The sequence below is a fragment of the Humulus lupulus genome, chromosome 9 (assembly GCF_963169125.1).
Source record: "Humulus lupulus chromosome 9, drHumLupu1.1, whole genome shotgun sequence".
NCBI lineage: Eukaryota > Viridiplantae > Streptophyta > Magnoliopsida > Rosales > Cannabaceae > Humulus > Humulus lupulus.
The window spans coordinates 122852146-122872688 of record NC_084801.1 but is presented as its reverse complement, the minus strand read 5'-3'; the positions used below and the strand labels follow the sequence as shown (position 1 = coordinate 122872688).

General features: G+C 44.4%; 1 protein-coding gene across 1 annotated transcript; it reads right to left on the bottom strand.

Moving 5' to 3' along the window:
* Positions 1–997: 997 nt before the first annotated feature.
* Positions 998–19034, bottom strand: LOC133802244 (monothiol glutaredoxin-S17). Its single transcript, XM_062240516.1, has 3 exons — positions 18788–19034; positions 18605–18679; positions 998–2396 (listed from the first exon to the last, which is right to left on the bottom strand). Exons 1-3 carry the CDS (start codon positions 18956–18958, stop codon positions 1164–1166), a joined length of 1479 nt encoding a protein of 492 aa, XP_062096500.1. The 5' UTR covers positions 18959–19034; the 3' UTR covers positions 998–1163.
* Between the last annotated feature and the right edge of the window lie 1509 nt (positions 19035–20543).

The following is a 20543-nucleotide window of genomic DNA, read 5'->3' as shown; positions in this document are numbered from 1 at the left end:
AAAATAAAGCTCGTCAATGTGAAGCTCTATTTTCTAATAAATATTATTCCAAATCATATAGTTAAGGTGGAGAATATAGATACTGAAGTTAATCAAAGCTAATATGCTCACCAAAATTATCTATATTGTCAAGTTCAATAATGCCTTGAGCTTGCTTAAATTCAGAAATAAAAAGTTGTTACTATTGTAGGTGTTGCTCAAAGTCAAATTCACAAAGGTGATACAATGAGTCTCAAGGTGGAGGATTGTGTGATATGATCATACTGTAACCGACTTTTGTAGTATAACAGTTGTTCCTTTCTTTAGAGTTTGAGACTGCAGCGTAAGAATGGTTCTTGTTCTTGGTCTTATTCTCATTAGCTACCCTTAGTGTTTATATGGTTTAGTCGAGTGTACAAAGAAGAGTGTTGTGTGTTTTAGCTCTTGAGTTGTTAGCTTGTTGTAAAAGGACTATTGCTGAGTTCTTGAGGTGAAAAGTAGTATAATGTGAGACTTCTCTTGTTTTCGAGGGTGTATTGCTGCTAATGTAGGGTCAAAAACCCTACCTAAGATGTAAGATCAGACTTATCCGAACCAAATAATCTGGTATTTTATTTGGCAATTTGGGTCCAAACAGTGTTCATGTAATCTAACTTCATTAGAAGTATGGATTTTAATTTCCTCTGCAGAAACCCACCTCTAGTGAAATGAAGATTCTCCGGGATAAGGACCATTTTTCACCCCCAAGTGTTAACAACAAAGATGAGAACGAGAGGAGCACTCCCCGTCGATTGTTCCTTGCCCCATTGACATCCTTAGTTAGAGGCTCACCCATTGGACATAGCAAAAAACGATAACTCAACCAAACTAGGAAGACCAAACCATTGATTACCAATTCACAAATCAAGAATAGTAGATGTACATAAATGCTTAATTATCATAATGCTGGTTATAATTATTATCATGTTGAATAAGAATAAATAAAAGGGTAAAAAGGAATAAATGCAATAGAACCATCTAGCTAAACAAAGATCAACCAAGCTGGTAACAGAGATGTATCAAAATTTGGAGTTTACAAACATTCATAATATGGACCACTATTTCAGAAAAGTAAGCAAACTAGTTCTCAGAAACAGTGTCAAATATCCCGAGACATTTTTATGACAATAAATACCACCAAGAGTTTACTCTGTCAGTGTAGATTTAAGCTCTCCGTTGTCTTTAAGCTCCAGAACTATATCACAACCACCTACCAGTTCGCCTTTGTAATAAAGCTGAGGAAAAGTTGGCCAGTTCGAAAACAATTTCAGTCCCTGCCTCACCTCCTCGTCGCTTAAAATATCAAAGGATCCAAAAGGCACACCCTCCTCCTTAAGGGCATTAACAACTTTCGAGCTGAATCCACATTTGGGAGCATCTGGTATACCCTTCATGAAGAGCATTACTGGAGAAGAAGCAACCAATTTCTTTAACCGATCTTCAAGACTCTCTTTCTGGATGATCCCTTTCTCCGCTAACACTTTCCTAAGTTCCCCACTTTTCTGCATCTCCAATAAGATGTCTGATCCACCAATAAGCTCGCCCTTAATATATATTTGAGGATAACTAGACCAGTTTGAATAAACCTTGAGCCCTTGACGAACTTCCTCATCAGAAAGAATGTCAAAAGATCCAAACTCCACCTTTTCTTGCTTGAGGATTTCAACAGCCTTATGACTGAAACCGCATTTGGGTTCATCAGGTTTTCCCTTCATAAACAGCATAACTGGGCTTGAATTAACCACACTTTCGAGTCGAGAGCTAAGAGTTGCACTCAAGCCAGTAGATTCCGAGATGCCACCCTTTCCAGTTTCAGCTTCAGTTTCTTTAACCTTTTCAGATTCAATTGACTGAATTCCATGGTCTCTAAAAACTTCCTTTAGTTCACCACTTTCATGCATTGCGATTACAATGTCACACCCACCAAGAAGCTCCCTTTTGCAATAGAGCTGCGGAAAGGTTGGCCAGTTGGAGTACTTCTTTAACCCCTCACGAACTTCATTGTCAGACAGAATATCAAAGCTTCCAAATTTAATATTTTCTTCCTTCAAGATGTCAACAACTTTTCGGCTAAATCCACACCTGGGCTCCTCAGGGGTTCCTTTTATAAATACCATGACTATGTTAGAGACAATCAACTGCTGCAATCGCTTATTCAAAGCATCATTAGTGCCAGTTTTTCCTTGGTTGTCCACATGGGAAGATCCATTATCTTTTGCAATCTCTTTTACAGCTTCAAGAACAGTAGGTCCTGCAGCCATCCCAAGGCTGGCTGGAGCAGCAGGTTCTCCAGGATGTATGAACCCTGCAACTTTAGCAACTTTATTGGCCAAACTAGAAGGGTCTGCACCCTCTAGTGTATCAACAGTTCTACCATCCTAACAAAACAGAACATGTGTATTACAGTGAGAACAAAGCAAGCCATGCATGCATGATATCATACAATGAAGAACTCTAGGGTTATTGTTGAACAAAAGAAGAAGAAAACAATAGGGTTATCCAGATTCAAATTATATTTTTTGTCCATTGGAAATTATGATTTGAGTCCCTTTTAATTATATGGTAGCTTAGTTATATGACTCAACTCAAGTGGTAAGGCATACGCCATGTAATTACCAAATATTCTCAAATCAACAAAACCAATGATATTTGGGTTAAACAAGTGACATAGAGATGTAATTTAAGAAAGACTAAAGTTGAAGTCATCTTTTAAGGGTCATGTGGTGGCTTTCATCTCCTCCCTACCCTCCCCCCACCAAACACAGAAGGTGAAATTAAAACCTTTTTAAACCACAACTACATGTTAAAACCAAGGATGTCTTTCTAACAAGTACAAAAAGTTTCTCTTTTGACAAGTTATTTAATTCAAAGAGCAGTGATTTATGTTCTTAGTTCTTACGCAGCTTAAGAAAGAAAGTGCTACAATTCCAACGAAATCACCATGATACATGTTTGGGGTTCTAGTTCAACATCTAATAATATGAGTGATAAATGATTATATTATTTAATTATTAAATGCGTAAAAATAAATAATACAAATTTTACATGGTTCAACAAAATATATTACCTATGTCCACAGCAGTAGCAAGGAATGTCTTTTTATCAATATGAGAAGATTGCAAAAAGTAAAGAGTATTTCTTTATCATATAGAGGAAGATTTGTCACGCAAAGAGTATTTAGTAATTAAAATAAGACTAAATAAAATGATCTTAGACAACCTGTGTTGGGTAGGATAATGCTAGTTTCAGTAGGGTGATATGTGTATGAAGGTGTGATAGGGTAGACAAGATGAAGAGGAGAAGAATGGCTAAGTAATTAGGGTTTTTAAATTAAGTTGTTTCAAGTTTTATTGAGCTTGCCCAATATTATAAAAAGGAAAAATAAAGATTTTGGGCCTTTTTTGGGTATAAAAAAGCTCAGAACAAAATAAACCTCTCATTTTTATGCCTCAACTGCCTCAAACAGCGCCTCACCAAAGTCTAGCGTACGCCTCACTACTGCTTATCAAAGCTCACGCCTTAGTGTGGTTTTCTACCGCCTCAAAAACGCCTTTTTAAACATTGGGATTTACCATGTGCTTTGACATTTTAGTCTAAAAAACACAAACACTTTAAAATGAAGCTAATCATCGTAGCTTCTTGAAAAACTTAGGAAAGTAACATATATGGCAGATGACAACTATCCTTTTTAGGCTTGGTCTGCAAGCAGCAGACCAACCATTAGTAATCATCATAATATTAGCCTGCTTTTATTTATCTTACCCAATTAGCTAGGCTTGCTTTATTACAACCAAGCTTTCCATCCAATAATCTTGAATCTGCTTGGATATGGTACTAGCAAGGTAAACAAGCTTTTCTCAAATCTGGATAATCTTCGCACATATCACCCTACTTAATCTAGTGTTATCCTACCCTAACACACCTTCCTACACATTTCACCCTACATATAATCACCCTACTTAAACTAATTAATCTACCCAACAAAGCTTGCCAACAATGTTTAAAAAAGCGTTCACCCTACATATAATCACCCTTCTTAAACTAATTAATCTACCCAACAAAGCTTGCTAACAATATTTAAAAAGGCGTTTACGAAGCATTCCTCAATTTGAGGCGGTAGAAAATTGCACCAAGGCGTACGCCTCACTACAATGAGGACTATGGTGAGGTGCTGATTGGAGGAGCTGAGGCGTAAAAACAAGATAAGTACATGCCTCTAGTGTTTATTTCATTTTGGGCTTTTTTATGCCAAAAAAAAACCCAAAATATTTATTTCTCTCATTTATAACATTGGACTACTCATAACTTATTTAAATTAAAACTTAAAACAACTTAATTTAGAAACTCTAATTACTCAGTCGCTCTTCTCCTCTCCCTCTCGTCTGTCGTTCTTCTCCTCTCCTCCCTTAGTCGTTCTTTTTAATCAAAGGAAGAAAAAAAACGCATGATTCTGCCTTCCTCCCTTCAAAACGATTCGTCAAGCAATAATGAATCGGAAGATGATTGCAAAATCATCATGCCATTACTATTGAAGTTTGTTCTAGGATTCTAGTTCTAAAAACAAAAATTATCTTTATTTTAAAAATTTATGAGATATTCATGTTTGAATTTTATGATACATTTTATGGTATATTTGAATTTTATGACATATCTCATTCTATTTTTGTGTTTTATAAGACGTATTCATCTTATGCTATATCATTAGGTGTTCTACAATTATTTTTTAATTAAATATTTGAGGCTTACACCTCAATGCGCCTTGAGGCGTACGCCTCACCTCACACAAACAAAACGTCTCGAGGCTTAAAAACACTATTTTAAATATTACTTGCCGATGATCATTTTATTTAGTCTCGTTTTACACTAAGGAATTTACATGACAAATCTTCCTCTACATGAAAAAATACTTTATGATTTTTGTAATCTTCTCATATTAATAAAAAGGCAATCCTTGCTACCTTGGAAATAGGTAATATATTTAAAATTTGTGTTATTTATTTATTTTTTTACGCAATTCAATAGCTACAAAATAATATAATCATATATTACTCATATTAGTAAGGCTATTCATCGATAAAACCCCCTAAACTGAAAGTAATTAGTAACTCAACCAATTCTACTAAAATTGTGACAATGATGTTTATTTTTTCTTTTACATAATAAGGGTAAATTTGATATTATATTGTAAGAACAAAGTGCACGTGTGAACTATAATTCTATCCCTATTAAAGAATTATAAAGTATAGATGAATATATATACGCAGATTATAAAATGAATAATCTAATAAAAAATTCTGCAACATTTAAATATAAGGGAGAAATTATTCTATTATTCTTTTTAGAGTGCACATATATATATTGATCTATACTTTAAAATGTGTTTGGTACCCCATATTATACCTTGTTGTATTATATAATATTATAGTAAGATGTATTGTATAGCATATTTTTATATAATACTATGTTTAGTATTGATTTTTATTAACATATTATATATATATTGTTGACGCGGTTCTTCGGCAACAGGTAATTAAGAGAAGAAGAGAAAGAGATTAGTACTTAAAAGTAGAACCGCCGCAGATATGAAATCTTTGTGAGAAGAACTAGGTGACCCTAAACACGTTTTTTAAGTGGTTCGAAGGTTAAAATCCTTCTACTCCACTAGTCAATATTATTGATCTTTTCTGGGTAATTGGTTTACAAAATATATAGTTCTTACAAGACTATTTTTTCCAACCCTTATCAATTCTCAGGGTCTCCATATTTATAGGAGAAGGCACCTGGAAATTGGTAGGGAGGTCATCCCGTGACCTTACCATTTGTCATATCAAGTCTGTGATATTCATGATTACTTCCTAAACCTGACACACAAGTGTGGTCTAATCAGTATGGAAGGAGATAATGGGCCGCACGGCCCAACCCATCCGTGGGTGTCTGAATACGCACGTTCCTGCGGCGTGTCCGAGAAGTCAGGGGGATATCGGACACGTGATGGCAGGATTATGCACGTTTATCTTGCGTGTTGACCTCCCATAGGGTCAGAGCTTCCTGAGAAGCTCGCTACCGGAGCAATCCATAACCCGAGCTGATCCTTCAGTGGTCGTCGGATGTTGTTCCCAACTCCCGGTGCAACAAGGGGGAGCTGGAAACAGGACCCCCTCGAGCTAGAAAGGGCCCGTCCTGAAGATAAAGCCTCTGGCCTGTGGGAGCCTCGGGCTAAATCATGTTTAGTCCGAGGATCGTCCTGCTAAACAGCCCGTGGGAAATCCAGGGCGTACATCTGCCCCCCAAGCTCCTGCTCGTGGTCCATGACGTCAGACATGGGAGACCACAGTTGGAGCTTTTAGACTTCTCCCACAACCCTTCGCATTCCATGCTTTTCGCATGCGTCTGATACGTGGAACGCCGCGGGTGGCGACGGTACATTCTACGAGAACCGCATTAAATGGCCTAGCCTACTGTCCAGCCGTCGTTTCACGTTTCGAGTGGAGGGTCTCCCAGGAGCCTTTTACACGTGATCCTCCCTTGTATAAAAAGGGGGTGGTCATCCCACGCACGGACCACCTTACCATTCAGAACCTCTCAAATTTCCTTCTTTTCTCTCTGACCTTCCGAAGAGCAAAACCCTCATTTCCATTGCTCTCATCTTCTCCGTTCACGAAGCTTAAGCGTGCGAGTTCCTTCAAGGCCTTGGAGACTACTGTGCCAACGAAGCCCCTACCCGCGCAGCAACCTCGCTCACCATCCAACCCTATACTGTAAGTCTTCTGTCCCCATTTATTTTTGAAAGCATGCCACTGTAGCCTAGGTAAAAAATTTTACTGTAGCCACATGCAGAGGTTTTCTGGGTCGCGCGGATATGGAGGGTGATGGCCCTTCTTTGATTAGGGCACATTTGTCATGGGACATCGCCTTAGAACATGGGTTCCATGATTCTTTCTTAGGAACAATTTCTGGTAGGATCCGTAGGACCTTTGGGTGCAAAAACCGGGTAGCTTAGGGAATACGCCTTAAAAGCGGTTTTGCCACGCCTTGCCTGTTGAAACTTTCCCCCCAAGGCAAAAATTTTTTTTTTTTTCTTACTCTGAGCCATCTGACACACGAATTCCGAGTAATCTGGGATCTGTTGAGGGCATAGGCGCGTGTTCCTTGGAACGCGCGGCACCACTCTCCACGGGCTGGGCTTACCCCAGCTCGTGTATTTAATGCTTGCCTCACTCTCCTGCTTGGGTCGCCTTTTCTAAAGTGTTTTCTTTTGCTCGATAGGCGACCAGATGGCTCCAAAAAGAAATCTGCCACAGAAGAATGTGGGAAGTTTGGCCTCCCAGAAGGATAAAGGAAAGGCGGTGGCGACCAGCTCGCCAATTCCTCACTTTGGACCGGCGGTGGAGAAGCAGGCCGAGGTGGCTCCTGACGCGTTTTTCGAGGCGGAGAGAATCGTCTCGAAGATAACCAGCCAGGCAAAGATCACCAAAATCTTCCTTAACCACAACATTCCTCTGGGGAAGACCTCCGTGATCGCCCGACCTGCTGCGGATGGGGAGAGGAGCTGCACGCCGCTCGACGAGTCGTTCGCGGCCTGGAGCGGGGAACACTTCAAGGCAGGGGCCTTCCTCCCCCTGGATCAGTATTTTGCTGATTTTCTGAACTACGTGGGGTTGGCCCCATTTCAGCTCCCCCCCAATTCCTACCGTCTGCTGGCGGGACTGAGGTATTTGTTCCAAAAGCATGAGTGGGAGGTCCCCACTCCTGCTGATATCTTGTATTTCTTCTGCCTCAAAGCCAGCCCGGACCAGCGGGGGCGAGGCGACGGGTTCTATTACTTAACCCGCTTCCCTAACACAGCAGCAGTGATCAAGCTGCCGAGCCATCCAAACGACTTCAAAGACCAGTTTTTTATGTCTACTGGGTTCCGAAACTGCGATCATCATTATTTCAACCGCCCTCGTAAGTAATCCTCCATTTAGCTCGCCTTTTAACGGTTATCTTATTTTAGCCCGTCCCTTATTCCAATTCTGATTTCGACCAACCTTGCAGCCATCTACTCGAGGACCGAAAAGTCCGTGACCCTCGGGGGTCAATACGACACACTGGCGAACCTGCCTCCCAGTGAGAAAGACTACCGCGTGCTCGTGACGGACGAGACGATGGTATTCTGCAAGCTGATTTTCCCAAATCAGACTTTGAATTTGAAAAGGCCCCGGGGGCCTCCCCCAGCCCGCGACAACAGGCCGATCGTCGCGGAGGAGGTCGCAGATGACGAAGGCGAGGAAGAAGGTGAGGAAGTTCCTCTGGTGAGGAACAGGAAGCGGAGCTTGGAGGTCGCCCAGGGGATGATCGAGGAGAGGGCCCAATCCGGAGCAGCCGCGGGTCCTTCCGGTCAAGGTAACTTTTACTTATTTAAGAACGTAGATAGGGCCACTGCAGACCCCCGGCTGGTTAGGTTCAACCCTAGGCAGCTCGTCCATCGTCACCCAAGGAATCCGGACCTGGACACGCTTCTGCTCCACTGCGTTGACCAGCTCGTGCTGGACAACCAAGAGAGTCGGCCCAAGGGTACCGTAGTAGTAGATAATACCCTAGCCTTTAGGTCGGCCATTTTTGAGGAGTACGGGACCAATTTACGCACGTGGCCTGCGCTCCAGAGGGGCGTCTACGCTCCGGGGATTAGGCAGTACGTAGAAGAGTCCAGCCCCGATTCAGAACCGGACCTAGAACCTTCGCCAGTTCGTGAGATAATCGTCCTAGGCTCTTCCAGCTCGGGGGGTAGGGCTCCCTTAGTATTTGCTTTCTTATTGCCTTTATTTCTGTATGATTGCTGATAACCGTGTTTTTTGCTCTTTGGCAGAAGAGATGTCTCAGCCCGGGAATAGTCTGCGGGGCGTTGTGTTTGGTGGGAATCCCCCAGCGGGGCCGAGGTTAAAGAGGCTTCGCGAGTCCAAGAGCTCGACCGGGGTCTCCACCAAATCCCCAGCTACGGAGAAGGGGAGAGACCCGTCATCCCAGGTCGCGGGGGCGAACCTCCCTGTCGCCAGGACAGGACTCATGCATCCGCCACCCCAACGATCTCCACTGGCCGCCCAGGACGGGGTAATAGAGGTCGGGAATCTGGCCGCGGTAGCCCCGGACGTGCGTATCCCGGTCGACCCCCGGGCTCTGGAGAAGATGCCCGAAGCATTCCGGGGTACGGTGTACGAGTCGGCCAGCTACGCTGTCAGCCACTATTACAATATCAGGGAGAAGGAGCTCCGGGCCATCGAAACAACGAGCCCGGTCCGAGTTATAGAGTCCGCCATGGACATGACTTTAACGGTAAAGTGCCCCCTTCTTTTAAGGCTTTGACACTCACACGCCGCCTTTCTCCTTCCAGTTTGCTAATTTATCACTCTTTTCTTGCAGGGCATGGCTGCCGCCTATAGAGGCATCGTTAGGACCAAGGCCCAACTCGAGGGTTTGGAAGCAGATCGCCAGACTGCCCTCCAGGAGTCTCAGGAGGCGAGAGGCGCCTTGGCGGCCTCAAAAGCCGAGCTAGAGAAGGTCCGCTCAGAGAACCAAGAGCTTAAACGCTCCCTGGCCGCATCCGAGCTAGAGAAGCTTCGCTCCGAGAACCTAGAGCTTAAAAACTCCCTGGCCGCATCGCGGGCAGACCTTGAGGTGGCGAAGGCCGAAGTCCAGACCTCCCAGACCGCCCTGAAAGACGAGCGGGTCGTGTCGGAGCAGTCCTTACAGGACCTATTCTATCACTGCTGGTCCCACAATCCGGACGCGGACTTCTCCTTCATGCCGCCGGACCTCTGGGCATTCCTGTTGCCGCGGCTTCAAGCCCGCCTGAATAAGGAGGCTCCTCCATCGGAGACTGGAGAGGCCTCTGCCGCGGCGGAGCAGGGTGAGACCGCGACCTCCAAAGGGCCAGCTGATGGGGCTTAGGATGCTTCTTGTTTTCGTATTTTGAACTCTTTTTTTTTATTGTAATTCTCTTTTTTATGTGAGGCGTTTCCGCCTCGAGACAATTTGCTCAACCAGTTTTACATATATATTTTCATGTATTTGGTCATAATTTATCTCTTTATTTTTATGAACGTAGTTCGAGCTAACTTTATCCGTATCCCGGACTCTTTAAATAAGATCCGCGTTCAACAATTTTCTAGTTCACTCCTAAGTTTTCTGACCTGGTTAAGACCAGGAGCTTATTTTGAAAAAACTCAGATCGCGTCAACTTTTATCCGTATCCCGGGATCTTTAAAGAAGAACCTCGGTCAACAAATTTTAGCTAACTTCTAAGTTTTATGACCTGGTTAAGACCAGGAACTTATTTTGAAAAAACTTAGTTCGGGTCAACTTTTATCCGTATCCCGGGCTCTTTAAAGAAGAACCTCGGTCAACAAATTTTAGCTAACTTCTAAGTTTTATGACCTGGTTAAGACCAGGAGCTTATTTTGAAAAAACTTAGTTCGTGTCAACTTTTATCCGTATCCCGGGCTCTTTAAAGAAGAACCTCGGTCAACAAATTTTAGCTAACTTCTAAGTTTTATGACCTGGTTAAGACCAGGAACTTATTTTGAAAAAACTTAGTTCGTGTCAACTTTTATCCGTATCCCGGGCTCTTTAAAGAAGAACCTCGGTCAACAAATTTTAGCTAACTTCTAAGTTTTAGGACCTGGTTAAGACCAGGATAGGACTTAGTTTGTGATAACTCTTATCCATAGATAAAAATTAACACCTAAGTCGTTAAGGAGACCTGGATATATCCGGGTACCATATGCCCCCCAAGTAACTGGGAAAGGGTCTTTCGTTGTTTCTTTAAAATTACCCTTGCAAATGACGAGAAACATTTGATTTTTATTTATACATCGGAGGTGACCTTCTAGGTCTTACACATGTTTATTGATAATATTTCTTTAGGTGGATTGCATTCCAAGTCCGCGGGACCGCCCCTCCACCAAGTCGAGCTAATTTATACGTCCCTTCTTTGATGACTTCGATGACCTGGTATGGTCCTTCCCAGCTTGGTCCCAGAACCCCATCTTTGGGATCTTTCCCGGCCAGGAAAACTCTCCTCAAGACCAAATCGCCGACGCTAAAGGCACGTCTTTTGACCTTAGCGTTGAAGTAGCGAGTGATTTTCTGTTGATAATGGGCGAGCTGGAGTTGTGAATCCTCTCGCCTCTCATCCATCAAGTCTAAGGAGTGGCATAGGAGCTCGTGGTTCTTGTTCTGTTCGTAAGACCGGACCCTGTGCGATAGGACCTTTACCTCCACGGGGAGGACCGCTTCACTTCCAAAGGTTAGGGAGAAAGGAGTGTGACCCGTGGGAGTCCGATGTGAGGTCCTATAGGCCCACAGAACTTGGGGGAGCTGTTCTGGCCAAATCCCCTTTGCCTCATCTAGCCTCTTCTTGAGGCTTGCCTTCAGAGTTTTATTGACAGCTTCGACCTGGCCGTTCGCCTGGGGATAGGCCACGGATGAGAAACTTTTCACAATTCCGTTCTTTTCGCAAAATTCGGTGAACAGGTCGCTGTCAAATTGAGTGCCATTGTCGGAAACGATCTTTTTGGGTAGGCCGAAGCGACCAACGATGCTTTTAACCACGAAGTCTAGCACCTTTTTCGATGTTATTGTTGCCAACGGCTCTGCTTCGGCCCACTTTGTGAAGTAGTCAATGGCTACCACGGCGTAACGGACCCCTCCCTTTCCGGTGGGCAGGGCGCCTATTAGATCTATGCCCCAAATGGCGAAGGGCCAGGGAGACGATATCATTTTTAGCTCGGTCGGGGGTGCTCGTGCAACCGCGGCGAACCGCTGACATTTGTCGCACTTTTTTACGTATGAGATCGAGTCTTTGGACAGAGTCGGCCAGTAAAAACCCTGCCGAAGGATCTTCAAGGCCAGGCTTTGCCCCCCAGTGTGATCTCCGCAGAATCCGTCATGAACTTCCTGCAGGATGGCCTTCGCCTCACTTGGAAGAACACACCGGAGGAGAGGTAATGAATGCCCACGTCGGTACAACACCCCCTCGACTAGCGTATATCTCGGAGCTTGATAAAGGACTCGCCGTACGTCGTTGCGCCCTTCGGGTAACTTGCCCTCGACGAGGTACTCAACAATGGGAGTCATCCAGGTCGGCCTGATGTCAATCATCTCAATATCCGCTCGATCTCCGTCTATGCTTGGTTTGTCCAAGAACTCAATTGGCACCAACCCCAGGGTTTCTGCCTCCCCCGAGGTGGCGAGCTTGGCGAGAGCATCTGCATTGGCGTTCTGCTCCCGAGGTATCTGCTCGATCGACCCTTGCCCAAACGTAGATAATTCGGATTTTACCTTAGCCAAATAAGAGGCCATCTTGGGACCCCGCGCCTGATACTCGCCTAAGACCTGATTCACCACGAACTGGGAGTCGCTGAAGCACTGGACAGAGCTTGCCTTTAGCTCGCTAGCTATCCTAAGTCCGGCTAACAAGGCCTCGTACTCTGCCTCGTTGTTGGACGCCTTGAACCCGAATCTCAGCGCCGAATGGAATCTATGTCCTTCTGGGGATATCAGAATAATTCCGGCCCCGGAGCCGTTCTCGTTAGATGAGCCATCAACGAAGATCCTCCACGATGAGCCTGAGGATCTGAGCTGCTATGAATCTTCTGATGGGATCTCACGGAATCCCGCGTATTCTGCCACGAAGTCGGCCAAGGCTTGACTTTTTATGGTAGTTCGGGGAGTATAGAAAATCTCGAACTGACTGAGTTCGACCGCCCACTTTAGCAAGCGTCCCGAGGCTTCAGGCTTTTGCAAAACCTGCCTTAGAGGCTGATCGGTCATGACGTGTACAGAGTGGGACTGGAAGTATGGCCTGAGTTTTCGCGAGGCCGTGATTAGGCAGAACGCCAGCTTTTCCATCAACGGGTACCTTGACTCAGCTCCGAGGAGTCTCTTGCTGATGTAATAAACCGGTTTCTGAGCCCGGTCCTCTTCTCGCACCAGAACGGCACTAGCTGCGTCCTCAGTCACGGCCATGTAGAGGAAAAGAGGTTCTCCTACCCTGGGCTTTGATAGCACAGGTGGCTCAGCCAGGTGCGTTTTTAGGTCGAGGAATGCGCCCTCGCACTCTACTGTCCATTCGAACTTCTTGTTTCCGCGGAGCAGGTTGTAGAAAGGCAGGCACTTGTCGGTCGATTTGGAAATGAACCGGTTCAGTGCCGCCACCCTTCCTGTGAGTCCTTGGACATCTTTCCGCGACCTGGGGGATGGAAGCTCGAGCAGTGACCTGATCTTGTCGGGATTTGCCTCGATTCCTCGGGTATTGACTATGAAACCCAAGAACTTCCCCGATGCGACACCGAAAGTGCATTTCTGAGGATTGAGCCTCATGCCATATTCTCGCAGTATGTTAAAACATTCTTCCAGGTCGGCAACGTGGTTGGTGGCAGTCTTTGACTTGACAAGCATATCATCGACGTACACTTCCATGTTCTTCCCGATCTGATCCGCGAACATTCTATTTACCAGCCTTTGGTAGGTAGCTCCGGCGTTCTTTAGACCGAACGGCATGACCTTATAGCAATAGACATTAGTCGGGGTCATGAAGCTGGTGTGATCCTGGTCTGCTGGATTCATCGCGATCTGATTGTAGCCCGAGTACGCGTCCATGAAGGACATGAGCTCGTGCCCCGCCGTGGCATCCACCAGTTGATCGATCCTCGGCAACGGAAAGCAATCCTTGGGGCAGGCTTTATTCAGGTCGGAAAAATCAATACAGGTCCGCCACTTGCCATTGGGCTTTGGAACTAACACGGGATTGGCAACCCAAATGGGAAATCTGGCTTCGCGGATAAAGCCACATTTCTTGAGCCGGGCCACTTCTTCTTCAAGGGCCTCGGCTCGGGTTGTCCCTAAACGCCTCTGCTTTTGAGACTTTGCAGGGACGCTTTTGTCTAGGTGGAGCGTGTGCATGATTACGCTCGGACTGATCCCTATCATGTCCTCGTGCGACCATGCGAATACGTCTAGGTTCTTTTTCAGAAACGCGGTCAGATCCGCCTTTCTTCTATCGCAGAGGTTCTTTCCGAGCTTCACCGTCCGTGAAGGGTTTTGTTCATCGATGCCTACCTCCTCGAGATCTTCAATAGCTTGGAGCTCGGACCTGTCCTCGCCTACTCGGGGGTCAATGTCCTCGCTTAAGGCGAGCTTTTCGTCTTCGGAAACCCGAGGTTTTTCAATCTCAGGGGCCGGGCCGCCTTGGGTCCCTGCGATTCCTCTTCATCCTGAATGGCCATCGCCACCTGCCCGGGTTTAGATTTTCCCTTCATGGAAATGCTGTAGCATTCCCTGGCAGCGAGCTGATCGCCCTTGATAGTGCAGACCCCTGTCGAAGTAGGGAACTTCATGGCGAGGTGCCGGACGGATGTGATGGCTTCGAAAGCAACGAGCGTTGGTCGGCCCAAAATTGCATTGTAGGCAGCGGAGCAGTCAATGACTACGAATTCGAGCAGTTTGGACACTGTTCGGGACTCGTCGCCTAGGGTGATCACCAGCTCGATCGTTCCTATCGCTGCTGACCCTTCGCCTGAAAAACCATATAACATCATCGAGGTTGCCTTTAGCTCGGAGACGGTCAGACCCATTTTTTCTAAGGTTGAACGGAATAGGAGATTCACCGAGCTCCCATTGTCCACTAACACCCTCCTTACTCTCCGGTTGGCGAGCTGGACTGCTACGACCAAGGGATCGTTATGAGGGAATTGGACATGGCCCGCGTCCTCCTCCGTGAAAGTGACTGGTTGTTTCTCTAACCTTTGTTGTTTTGATTGACACTGTTCCGGGACGAACTCCCCTCCATTGTGGGCCTTCAACTCATTTATGTACCTCTTCTGGGCGCCTCTGCTCGTGCCAGCCATGTGTGGCCCTCCAGAGATGGTGGAAATCTCTCCCTCGACCACGGGGGGAGGGACGTCCTGATCTACTCGAGGTCCAGGTTGACTGGCTGGGATCTCCGGAGCGGGTCGACCTGTGGGGACCCTGTTCCGCGAGTATTGCGCCAACGGACCTGCTCGGATGAGAGTCTCGATTTCATCTTTGAGGTGCCTGCAGTCGTCGGTATTGTGCCCGACGTCGTTATGAAAACGGCAGAATTTGGAAGCGTCTCTCTTTCCCTTAGGGTGCTTTATTGGCTCCGGTCTTTTCCAGGGGACTCGCGTAGCGTTGGCCAGGAAAATATTCTCTCTGGTTTGGGTGAGCTCGGTATACGCTGTGAACACGGGCTTGAATTTATCCACGGACTTATTCTTCTTTTGACCGTGCTGGACGTTTTCACCATTTCCTTTTCTTTTGCCGCCACCGGGCTGGTTGCTCTGCGTGACGTCGGGAGTCGCTACTACGATCTCTGTTCCCGCCCCAGCGGGCTTCTCGAGGACCTGGCTGGTCCCCGCGGCTGAAGCTTCAGCTTCCTCCAAGTTTATCCATTCTTGGGCTCTGTTAAGGAATTCACTAACTGAGCTGACCCCCCTCCTTTGAATATCCTTCCACAGATCTCCGCCTAATAGGATCCCGGTCCTCATAGCCATGAGTTTGGAGCTGTCGTCGGCATCTCTGGCTCGAGCAGCGACATTTGCAAATCTGCTCAAGTAGGCTTTTAGCGTTTCTCCAGGTTGCTGTCTCACGTTAGCTAGGGAGTCGGCCTGGACCCTGGCGGCCTGAGAGGCGCGGAATGCCCTCTTGAAGTCAGCCGAAAAGGTCTTCCAGGAGCTGATTGACTGCCTTTTACTTTGTTTGAACCACTGCCTGGCAGGTCCAGTTAGGGTGGAAGGAAAGATCAAGCAACGAAGCTCTGGCCCGATGTTATGAGCCATCATTAGGGTGTTGAACATCCCTAAGTGGTCAGATGGGTCTCCATCCCCGTTGAACTTTGACAAGTGAGGCATACGAAAGCCAGAAGGGTATGCCGTTGCTGCTATGTTGGGGGCGAAGAGCTCCATCTCATCCCCTGAATCATATTCGTCTTTTTCTTTCTCTGACAGGAGCTTCTTCATCAGCTCCTCCATTTGAGTTAAGCGCTCTAAGGTTTTGTCCTGAGATCCTGGGTTATTCCGGGGCTGTTCAACAGCTCCGGACCCGTTGTACATATTAGGCGGGTTATTGCCCCTCCTATCTGGAGATAGGTCATTTGGGGCATTCCCGCCATTACGTACTTCGGATCGGACCCCAACTGAGCGGGCCTGGCTACCATCCCTAACTCGATCCTCTCTGTGAGAGTTGAGGCGATCTCGAAGGTCGCCTCCCTGGGTATTATGGTGACTTTGTGCTGAACTTAGTCGCTGTCGCAGGTCTCCTCCCGAAAGATCACTCCGTGCACTACCGGTCCTGTGACTCCTGCTGGACAGGCTCGATGTGCGTCTTTGGCGGCTCCGACCTGATCCTTCCCCCGGCACCCTGCTGCGCCGGGAAGGCCCGGCCGATGGCGGGTCTCTCCTACTATTTATGTAGGCCGGGATGTCTCGGATGGTTTGAGGAGACGGATATCTGATGGGAGAGGGAGGATGTCTGACCGGAGAGGCGATCCTAGTGCCGTCTGGACGGACTAAATTTGGTGGGGGCCTCTCGGCCCTGCCAGCTTGATGGTTTCGCGCTGGGCGATCTGGACGAGGAACTGGACGCTCTTCGGGGACGGGCTGACGTCTCCGGATCTCCTCGGCCCTCCTTTGGGAATTTCCCCTATCTCTTCTGGGTGCCCTCGAGGAAGGCTGAGAGCTAGGGGTTGACGTCCTAACCGAACGGCTGTACTGCTGCGGTTCGGTCTGAGGCATTTCCCTGAAGTTCGCCTCTTGATGGCGTGATGAAGGGGTGGAGTTGGCTGCAGGGAGTCTACCCGAACGGCTATACCTGGATCGATTACTCTGGCGAGACTTAGGAGCCTCGCCTTGCCTCTCTCCAACGTTACCGTTGGTTGTGAGAGGGGGTAGTCGACTCAGAATATCCTGGATTTGCTGACCAGCTGCTGCTAGCTGGCTCCTCAGTTGAGCATTCTCCATCTCCACCGCAGTATAATAACCTGGATTCGGATTAGGCGGCCGGGGCGTCGAACTACCAGTATCGTCTTGGCCGGCCGGCTGCTTTCCTGGCCTTTGCTGGACTTCAGGAACTTGCTCCTCGGGGAGGGCAACATGGCGGGCCTCCTGCCCATCATGCTGTTCTGTCTCGTTGCCATGTTTGGATCGAGTGGTCACCATAGTTGTATGTTTGTGGTAGTACTAATTAGATTCGCTCTCAATGAAAGCACCAAACTGTTGACGCGGTTCTTCGGCAACAGGTAATTAAGAGAAGAAGAGAAAGAGATTAGTACTTAAAAGTAGAACCGCCGCAGATATGAAATCTTTGTGAGAAGAACTAGGTGACCCTAAACACGTTTTTTAAGTGGTTCGAAGGTTAAAATCCTTCTACTCCACTAGTCAATATTATTGATATTTTCTGGGTAATTGGTTTACAAAATATATAGTTCTTACAAGACTATTTTTTCCAACCCCTATCAATTCCCAGGGTCTCCATATTTATAGGAGAAGGCACCTGGAAATTGGTAGGGAGGTCATCCCGTGACCTTACCATTTGTCATATCAAGTCTGTGATATTCATGATTACTTCCTAAACCTGACACACAAGTGTGGTCTAATCAGTATGGAAGGAGATAATGGGCCGCACGGCCCAACCCATCCGTGGGTGTCTGAATACGCACGTTCCTGCGGCGTGTCCGAGAAGTCAGGGGGATATCGGACACGTGATGGCAGGATTATGCACGTTTATCTTGCGTGTTGACCTCCCATAGGGTCAGAGCTTCCTGAGAAGCTCGCTACCGGAGCAATCCATAACCCGAGCTGATCCTTCAGTGGTCGTCGGATGTTGTTCCCAGCTCCCGGTGCAACAAGGGGGAGCTGGAAACAGGACCCCCTCGAGCTAGAAAGGGCCCGTCCTGAAGATAAAGCCTCTGGCCTGTGGGAGCCTCGGGCTAAATCATGTTTAATCCGAGGATCGTCCTGCTAAACAGCCCGTGGGAAATCCAGGGCGTACATATATATATAAATACAAGCCAGTATCAAATATAGTTCCATATAAAAATATGTTATACAATACAGCCTAATATAGTGCGACATAATACCGCATCAAACCCTTATATGAATACATTATAATTCTTTATGATAGTTTCAATGTTAAAGTTTCTATTTTTCACTGTAACGTTTTAAAAAAATTCTAAAATAATGGGATTTAAAGATCAAAAAAATTCAACATAGCTAATAACTTTTTTTTTGTTCTTTGTTAATGCTATGTAGTCAATCAAAAATATAAAAGTGCTTTATTAAGCAAAACAGAAAATAAACACCATCCCACAATTATCTCACATTTCAATATTAATATTAGATTAGGGGTTTTGGTAGAATCAGTGGTTTTGGTGATAAAAAAGCCTATTATTAAATGTTCAGCTAGAACCCTGAACAATACATATCATCCCAGTCATCAACAATAAGATCTACCCATATCATGAAATAGCCTTATAACTCAAATTCCGAAATGCTCAGAACACAACTCTGATTAAAAGTTCCGAAAACCATACCTTGAAGAAGACGAAGAATGGTACAGCCGAAATCGCATAAGCCTCGGAAATATCAGGTTGCTCTTCAGCCTCAACCTACAACATTCAAAAGTGATCAATACTTATATCGTATACAAAAAGAAAGATTAAATACCCAAATTGAAAAAAATAAATAAAAAAAGAGAGAGAGAGACAGAGAGAAACCCTTAAGAAATGGAGAAGAGGGAAATCGATGGAGAGGTGGGAAAAGACTTTGTCCATGTGCTTCGAAGCTTCGCACCAGGACGCCCAGAAATGGAGGATAATCGGGGCACCAGTACGGACAAGGTCGTCGAGCTCCTGCTTCGATTGAACATCTTTCACAGAACCACCCATGGATTCTAGAGAGAGAGGAAGTGAGAGAAGTAGTGAGATTGTAGAGGAAGACACGCTCTTTCTTTCGGTGTTTCCGTATGTGGTGGTGGATTTTAACCATCGTGTTTGGGCTGATTATACGAGGCCCATAATAATCAATATTGGGCCATGGCCCGTTAACCACAGCAATTTTGGAAATTTCTTTTAAAAAATGACTATTTCTTAGATTTTTATCAAATTTATGGTAAAAAATACAGTTCTGGTTTATGATACACCAATTATCTACTACATATATATCACACGTATACTCTCTATATTAGAAACAAGCAATGCAATGCATGTTTATTTTCGTTTCAGTTTGGTTTTATTTATAGAATTTATTAATTATTTTTATTAAACTTATATCATTTTTATATAAATTTCAAATAAATAAATAATATTATATATAAACAAAATTACATAAATCTATTAAATGAAAAATTAAACCAAAACATTATTTATAATTTTTGTAAATACATATAATACGATAACTATTTTAAACATAAATAATAATTCTTTTAATAAAAATTAAGATTATGTATTATATATTATTATTATGATATTTTATAATATTTAAATTTATATTAATATAAATATTAAATATCTAGGTATTGAATATTATTATAATAATAATATTTTATAATCTTTGAGTTCATGTTAATATAATTAGTAAAAAAATTATGATTATATAATATTATCGTAATAATATTTTATAACATTTAAATTTATATTAATATAATTATTAAATATTTAGTTTTGTATTATATTATTATAATAATGATATTTTATAAAATTTCAATTTGAATTTATAATAATATAATTATTATATATGTAATTTTATATTAAATATTATTATAATAATAATAATTTATAATATATGAATTCATATTAATATAATTAGAAAAAAAAATAGGATTATATAATATTATTGTAATAATATTTTATAAAATTTTATAAAATTTAAATTTATATTAATATAATTATTAAATATCTAGTCTTATAATATATTATTATAATAATGATATTTTATAATATTTGAATTTGAATTTGTTGACGCGGTTCTTCGGCAACAGATAATTATATAAATAAGGAGAGGGATTAGTGCTAAATGATGAACCGTAATAGATGAATGACCTCAAAGGAAGATTATAACTCGAATACTTTTTTAGGTGGTTCAAAAGTTAAAATCATTCTAGTCCACCAGCCAATATTATTGATATATCTCTGATATTCCTTACAGGGTATTTCTTTACAAATCTGAAGCCAACCCTTTGCAACTCCCAAGGTCTCCATACTTATAGGGAGAGGGCACCTCGGTGTTGGCAAATGAGGTCATCCTGTGACCTTCTTACCCATTATGTCACTTCTATGACATTCATGATTAATTCCTAAAACCTGACAATGAAGTGTGGTTTAATCAATAGGTGAGGGGGATAATGGGTCGCATGGCCCAACCCAATCATGGGTGCCTGAACACGCACGTTTATGCTGCATGTCCGAGAATTCAGGAATGGAGTAGACACATGATGTCTGATATATGCACGTTTACATTGCGTGGTTGACTTTA

What these genes read in the sequence shown, in the direction of transcription:
- LOC133802244 (XM_062240516.1), bottom strand. Translation starts at nt 18,958, where the DNA reads ATGGGTGGTTCTGTGAAAGATGTTCAATCGAAGCAGGAGCTCGACGAC. An exon ending in CTCTTCTCCATTTCTTAAGG is followed by an intron (nt 18,680 to 18,787) that starts GTTTCTCTCTGT and finishes TGAATGTTGTAG; the next exon opens with GTTGAGGCTGAAGAGCAACC. An exon ending in CATTCTTCGTCTTCTTCAAG is followed by an intron (nt 2,397 to 18,604) that starts GTATGGTTTTCG and finishes CTGTTTTGTTAG; the next exon opens with GATGGTAGAACTGTTGATAC.